We start from the raw sequence: 8,288 nt of genomic DNA, 5'->3' as shown, positions 1-8,288 counted from the left end.
CATACTCAAACATCTAGTATAGATTTTGGGGGGATCCATGCTTTTCATTTTTTTGCATGGGGTTCCCTATTAAAATTCATACATTTAGCAGAAGGGACCAGAAGCTGCCATTTGCTGCAAATTGGTAACTGGGTTAGACGTATTGGTGGGTCTGTGAATTTTTTCTTTCAACACGTCATTGGGTTGATGGGAGTTGTTCAACACGACTGACTAGGTTCTGCATCGCTGGACAATGGAATTGACGATAGATTTCTCGGGTGAAGTAATTTCCAGAAATGTGCGCTCTCGAGATTAGGAGGTAGAAGTGACAGAGCTGACAAATGTTACAGCCATACAAGGTGACATCCCCCTTGTTACATCTCTACAAGCCACCAAAAGGGTCACGCAGTGTGCATTGAGCAATATATTCTTTCCTTTCCTGTGTTTGTTTGAAGAGCTGTTGGTAGTCTTGATAACCCCGCCAATGCCAGTCTGGTCTAGCTAGAGACCCGTTGTGCTCAACTTACTAGATTTGTAAGATGGCGACTACCTTCTGAGAAAATAAATAAATAATACATAAATATCAAGTTAAGGGATCCGTTCACCTTTCATAATATGTTACACCCATAGTCAGGGTCTAACATGTTACATGTCACTAAGTAAGAAGCCCATGCAACCTCCCCCACCCACCTGATGGCTCGTAGTTCTCATTGAACTATCGGGGCTCTGGTTAGCAATCTACTAAATTTCAAAATTTCAAGTCCTAAGCTACTAGTCAGGCCTTAAGAGTTACTCACCACCAGTTGCCCCACCAAACCCCTACCGTGCCCCGCCCCTAATTCTGCCCCTAAACACACCGTTGTAAATGATCTCATGTTAAATTAAGGGATCAGTTCATCTTTCATAGCATGTTACACCCATAGTCAGGGTCTAACATGTAACATGTTACTAAATAAGCAGCCCATGCAACCCCCCCACCCCCCAAGCCCCCATTGTGACAATGGGATGGGGGATCTTTCCTTCACACCTACTGTCACAATTAAAAAAAAACAAGTGCCCACCTGACCACTTCATTCATTCACAGAGTTCTGTAATATGAGAACTACAACTACCATCACCCATTGCACCTGATGGGTCATAGTTCTCAATGAACTACCCGGGCTCTACCTTGCCACGCCTCTAATTCTGCCCCTAAACACACCCATGTAAATGATCTCATGGTGACCTTTATTTGGTTAGATTGGTCATATATTTCCGGTAAGCCTTGCATGGTGTTACCTGGTGGAGGATCCTTCTGCTCCTCTGGGAGATACTGTATTCCCATCCTTCAGCTATCATTTGCCCCAACTACAACTACTGCCCCAAACTACATCACTGACCTAATATCCAAGTACCACCCTACACGCACTCTCCGCTCCTCACAAGACCTCCTTCTCTCTTGTTCCCTGGTCTCCTCCTCCCATGCCCGCCAGGACTTCTCCAGGGCGTCACCCATTCTCTGGAATTCCCTACCCCAATCCATCAGACTATCACCTACTCTCCTTTCCTTTAGGCGCACCCTGAAAACCCACCTCTTTATGGAAGCCTACCCCACCCCCTGTTAATTCCCGACCTCCTCCACTCTTCCTACCACTCCATCCCCCACAGCCATTTCCTCTTGTCCCAATATCCCCTCCCTCCTAGATTGTAAGCTCCAAGGAGCAGGGCCCTTGAACCCCTCGTGTATCGCATTATTATTGTTATTGTTAAGGCTCCCTCCTCGGGCCCCTTCTCTTCTCCATCTACACCTCCTCCCTTGGCAAACTGATACACTCCCATGGCTTCAACTATCACCTCTACGCTGATGACACGCAAATTTACCCTCCACCCCCCAACTCACCCCTTCATTCTCCGCCCGTATCACCCACCTACTGAACGACATGTCGGACTGGATGTCGCTCCACTTCCTCAAACTGAACCTCTCCAAAACTGAGCTCCTAATTTTACCCCCTGCCCGCCCCCCCCCCCCCCCCCTCCACCCTCTCCATCACGACCAACAACGCCACCATCAGTCCCACCACGCAAGCCAAGGTCCTAGGTGTCATCCTAGACTCTAACCTGTCCTTCCAACCCCATGTCCAATCACTGACTACCGCATGCAGGTTCCACCTCTGCAACATCTCCAAAATACGCTCGTTCCTAACCCCAGACACTACTAAACAACTCATTCACTCCCTCATTATCTCACGCCTGGACTACTGCAACTCCCTTCTCACCGGCCTCCCTCATCACAGACTATCCCCTCTTCAGTCTATCCTGAACTCAGCGGCCAGACTCATCCACCTTACCAACCGATCCACTTCTGCCACCCCCCTCTGTCATTCCCTCCCCTGGCCTCCACTCAGTGTCCTCCACCCCCCTCTGTCATTCCCTCCTCTGGCCTCCACTCAGTCTCCTCCACCCCCCTCTGCCAATCCCTCCACTGGCCTCCACTCAGTGTCCTCCACCCCCCTCTGTCATTCCCTACACTGGCCTCCACTCAGTGTCCTCCAACCCCCTCTGTCATTCCCTCCACTGGCCTCCACTCAGTGTCCTCCACCCCCCTCTGTCATTCCCTCCACTGGCCCCCACTCAGTGTCCTCCACCCCCCTCTGTCATTCCCTCCACTGGCTCCCGATTGCCCAACACATCAAATTCAAACTACTAACACTGACATACAAAGCCATTCATAATGCTGCCCCAAACTACATCACCGACCTGATATCCATCTACCACCCAAACCGTACTCTCCGCTCCTCTCAAGACCTCCTACTCTCTAGCTCCCTGATCTCCACCTCCCACGCCCTACTGCAGGACTTCTCCAGAGCTTCCCCCATCCTCTGGAACTCACTTCCCCAATCCATAAGATTGTCCCCTACCCTCCTCACCTTCAGGCGCACCCTGAAAACCCATCTCTTCAGGGAAGCCTACCCCACCCTCACCTAACAGCCGATCCCCTCCACTCCTCACTGCATTCCATCCCCCACAGCCATCTCCTCCTGTATCACCATCCCCTCCCTCCTAGACTGTAAGCTCGAAAGGCCAGGGCCCTCTAACCCTCGTGTATTGTGTATTATTTTGCTACTGTATTGTCTTGTCCCACATTCTAATGTACAGCGCTGAGCAAACCCTTTGGCGCTATATAAATACTCTATAATAATAATAATAATTGTACTGTCACATGTTCTGTCCCCCTTTGTAATGTACAGCGCTGAGCGAACTGTTGGCGCTTTATAAATACTGTATAATAATAATAATAATTTGGAGAGACATATTACTTATCACCTTTTTCAGTTCTTTGGAACTTTATTGTTTATTTTATATTTCACTCATGGATTTGGACATTCTTCATTAGATGCCCATATTGGGATGTATTTATATTTATTTCACATTTATATTTCCTATAAATTAGCACAACACTTCCCTGCAGTTTATTGATCCTCCCCGTCATTCAGTAGATGCCTGAGGAACGGGCGCACAGCGACACCGACGGCCTGCATGCAGGAACGTTGCATGGCACCTAAGATTTGCTCATCGTGAAAGCAATTACTGGCTCCTCCTACAAGAAATGATAAATGCACATTTTTTTAAATGCAAAAAAATGTGTATTTATTATGTTTTTGGGGAACTTATCTTTTAATTTTGTCTCAATAAACATATAGTTTATAAATAAATAACAAAATAAAAAAAAAAATGACCAAATAAGCCATATAAAAAAAAATCTGAATTGTGGCTGGGCATCTTCCACGGTGGAGTCCAGGAACTGGAACAAGGAGACTATTTCCGCTACATGTTATGGGGAGAGTTTTTCAAATTTGCATTCAGATATTGGGAGTGGGTGTGGAGAAAAGATCCCCTGGCTTGGGGGGTGGGAGGGTTGCATGGGCTGCTTGTTTAGTAACATGTTACATGTTAGACCCTGACTATGGGTGTAACATGTTATGAAAGATGAATTGATCCCTTAACATGAGATAATTTACAACGGTGTGTTTAGGTGCAGAATTAGGGGCGGGGCAAGGTAGGGGTTTGGTGGGGCAACTGGTGGTGAGTAAGTCTTAAGGCCTGGCTAGTAGCTTAGGATTTCAAATTTTGAGCCCCGTACTAGATCACTAACCAGAGCCCGGGGAGTTCATTGAGAACTACGAACCATCAGGTGGGTGGGGGGGGTTGCATGGGCTTCTTATTTAGTTACTTAGTAACATGTAACATGTTAGACCCTGACTATGGGTGTAACATGTTATGAAAGATGAACGGATCCCTTAACTTGATATTTATGTATTATTTATTTATTTTCTCAGAAGGTAGTCGCCATCTTACAAAACTAGTAAGTTGAGCACAACGGGTCTCTAGCTAGACCAGACTGGCATTGGCGGGGTTATCAAGACTACCAACAGCTCTTCAACCAAACACAGGAAAGGAAAGAATATATTGGTCAATGCACACTGCGTGACCCTTTTGGTGGCTTGTAGAGATGTAACAAGGGGGATGTCACCTTGTATGGCTGCAACATTTGTCGGCTTTGTCACCTTTACCTCCTAATCACGAGAGCGCACATTTCTGGAAATTAACTTTTCTGCTCCATTTCACAGGGAAAACACCGGAAACACTTCCCTTTTGTTAACTTCACTGCTTAATCCAGTGTAATGGTGCTGCCCAGTATCATCATAGCCACCATCTGGAACATATCCTCCTTCTCCCATTTCTTGTCAAAAACCCCTCATGGAATTAAAAAAAGGGCCAAATCTATAGTTTTTCTGAGGAAGGCACTGTGACGTTTTTGCCATTTCCCTTGTTTTTGCTGCCATAATTGTGGTGCTACTGAAGAATCGATACCCACCAAAACCCACCAAAAAACGTCTGCAGGATTCATTTTTTTAGAAATATTGCCAACTTTTTGCTCATGTCTCCATTTTTAGGCCTCTTGGTGCAGCCCCTGTATGAATTAAAGGATAATGTTTTTAAGAAGGAGGACTACCTGTGCCTTTAATTTCTGCTTTTTGGCCCGTTGTCACCACTTCCAAACCCTGGTGACCCCGGACAATTTTTACCCAACCAAACACAAAGGTTGTAGCTTTCTTTACAGATTAGAAACCGTGTGATCCAATGAAGTTTTCACTTGGCAACCCTTAGAAGATGCAACTACAAAATGATGGAATATCAAAAGAAAAATGTTGTACTTTGTAAAGTATTTTAGATCATTCTGTCCACTAGACAAGAAATAAAATAGTTGACAAAAAAGATTAAAATGGTTTCCGTGGATTTTATTCACAGTTTACATCTTCACAACAAAAACAAATTATAAATAAATACATACTCCCAAGTCACAAAGGTGTTATACATTTATTCTATAGAGACCTTTTATTGAGATTTTCTGTTGTTGTTACAAAGCAGCAGACGGTCCTGCGGGACTTCCACCATTTTATATAAGAACAAATCATTAGCCGGTTCAAATGTCTTCATGTAAACCTGAGAATATTGTGTAGGTACTCCGTACATGTTCTCCTTTTATTAATTCCTCAGAATGGTGATGGTTTTAAATGAATAATTATATCTCTGCTCTATAGTAATACATGTAAACAGACAAAACAAATGAATATTATGAGGAATCAGACAAAGATTTCCTATTTTACCCTCGTAGGTCTATCAGACCATCCACTGACCATGAATGCACTTTTTGGGCTTTTCCTTCTGATCTATCTGATGACTCTTATCACAAACCTTCTTATATTTTTCTTGGTCCTCACTGACTCCCATCTGCACAACCCAATGTATTTTTTTCTTGCCAACTTGGCATTTTTGGACATGTCCTATTCATCAGTGACCGCACCAAGGATGCTCTATGACTTGTTCACAAAAAGCCGATCAATATCCATTCCTGAATGTATAGCCCAAGTCTTTTTCTCTGTCTCCTTAACTGGCTCAGAAATTTTCTTGCTCTCGGCTATGTCCTACGACCGCTACATTGCCATCTGCCGCCCCCTACATTACAAACTAATGATGTCTTGGAGGGTCTGTGCTCGTATGGCCTCCATGGTCTGGGGTGTAGGATTTTCTGTCTCTTTGGTTCATGCTTTACTTTTGCTCAGGTTGTCCTTCTGCAGAACATCTTCCATCCACAACTTCTATTGTGACCTTCCACAATTATGTCAGATTACATGTACTGACCCCTTCATAAACATGGCGGTCATATTCTTATCAGGAGCTACTTTTGTATTAGCAGCCTTTCTTATGACCTTTCTTCCATATGTCTATATTCTTAGTACCATCCTCAGAATCCGTAGCAAGACTGGAAAGAGGAAAGCATTCTCCACCTGCTCCTCACACCTCACCGTGGTCTCCATCTTTTATGGCTTCTTAACTTTTATTTACTTTGTTCCATCTTCCAGCAATATGGTCATTTTAAGCAAACTGTTTTCAGTCATATCTGCCCTCATTAACCCATTGCTGAATCCTCTGATCTACAGCCTGAGGAACAAAGATCTCATGGAGGCACTTAGGAGGTCTTATTATCACTTAAAATCAATTCAGGTTTGCTGCTGAAAGTAATGTCTGTCATAAAATGTGAAAATGTCCGTTGGTCGTAGTTGTACTTAACCCTTTGTAACCAGGGGCCATTGTAATCTAGGGGCCCAGGTCCCATTTACCAGTTTCTGAATGCATTGGTTACGCTCACAGTAACTTTGTAACTATTTTGCCAACCAGAATATTTGTACATGTTTATTATCTGGACCTGTGGGTGTCAGATTATAACTTTTTTTTTAATGGTTGAACTGGATGGACTTTTGTCTTTTTTCAGCCAGACTAACTATGTAACTATGTAACCTAAAAGGAATTTAACTATCTTACGGTTTTAGGAGAACCAATCACATTTAAATTAAAAAAACAAAAAAATTTATAAATGTACAAAAATGCAGATTTCTTTTGACTAACGTGTAAAATGTAATTACCGTATTTATTCGAGTATAACGCGCAAAATTTTAAACCAAAAAAAGAAATCAAAGTTTGGGTGCGCGTTATAAACGAGGGTTGGTGTGTGGCGGCCGATCCATTGAGGGCGCAGGCGCTCACTGTACGCGAAGAAAAAAAAAACGTCCCCTGTGCCGGCCCCGCCCCTTTAAGGGGCGGCGAAAACAGGGGATCGTTTTTTTTTTCTACGTCCCCTTGTTGCGTACAGTGGGCGGCCCGAACTGGCGAGATGCACTGGTGGGGTGACGCAGTGGCGGCCGGTCCATTGAGGGCACATGCGATCACTGTAGAAAGAAAGAAGAAGAAGAAAAAACGTCCCCTGTGCCTCTTCATTTCGTATGGTCGCTTCTTCATTTCCTTTCCTCGCCCACACGTTACGGTAAGCATTGCTGTTTTGCTGTGTTCTTCATTTTATAATCATATTCAGTGTAGTGTTCTTCATATTATTTATTGATATACTGGTACCCGTTAGATGGCAACTCAGGGAATCAAGAGAAAACGTTCTGCATATGACGCTTCATTCAAGCTCAAAGTTGTTGGTCATGCTGAAATTCACGGAAATCGAGCAGCTAGCCGAGAGTTCACTGTACCAGAGACGAATGTTAGAGAATGGAGAAAACAAAAAGTCGTCCTGAAAGATATGAATAAAACCAAAAAAGCACAACGAGGGAGACAAGCCATGTACCCAGACATGGAGAAGGAACTTTATGAATGGATCATTGACCAAAGAAGTAGTGGGTACATTGTCACATCACTCCACATTAGACTTCAAGCCCAAAAGTTTTGCAAAGATTCAACCTTCAAAGCCTCTAATGGATGGACACAAAAGTTTATGAAAAGGCATGGACTTGTAATACGCCAGAAAACAAAGATAGCGCAGAAGCTGCCAAGTGATTTAGCAGAGAAGATCACTTCATTCCATACCTTTATAATCAAACAACGCAAGCAGATTAATTTTGAACTTTCACAGATAGGCAATATGGATGAGACCCCCATGTGTTTTGACCTACCAGGCAACAGGACAATTGACAGCAAAGGGAAGCACACAGTCCAGATTAAAACCACAGGCCATGAGAAAACTCATTTTACGGTTGCGTTATCCTGTATGGCAGACGGTTTTAAACTTAAACCAATGGTGATTTTTAAAAGAAAGACTATTCCAAAAGGAGTTAAATTTCCACCAGGTGTCGTGATCCATTGTCATCCTAAAGGATGGATGGATGAGAAGGGCATCATGTTATGGTTAAATAAAGTTTGGAATACTAGACCAGGCGCGCTACTGAAGAAATCCATGCTTGTATGGGACCAGTTCCGCTCACACCTGA

The 8,288-nt window shown here is 43.9% G+C and overlaps 1 protein-coding gene across 1 annotated transcript; it reads left to right on the top strand.

Moving 5' to 3' along the window:
* The first annotated feature begins 5,595 nt into the window (after positions 1–5,595).
* Positions 5,596–6,537, top strand: LOC149433807 (olfactory receptor 1G1-like). Its single transcript, XM_089664418.1, has one exon. It carries the CDS (start codon positions 5,596–5,598, stop codon positions 6,535–6,537), a length of 942 nt encoding a protein of 313 aa, XP_089520544.1.
* Positions 6,538–8,288: the final 1,751 nt, after the last annotated feature.

Source organism: Staurois parvus, unplaced genomic scaffold (assembly GCF_062004578.1).
Source record: "Staurois parvus isolate SC_StPar_1 unplaced genomic scaffold, SC_StPar_1.0 ptg001917l, whole genome shotgun sequence".
NCBI lineage: Eukaryota > Metazoa > Chordata > Amphibia > Anura > Ranidae > Staurois > Staurois parvus.
This window is presented reverse-complemented; position numbering and strand designations above follow the sequence as displayed.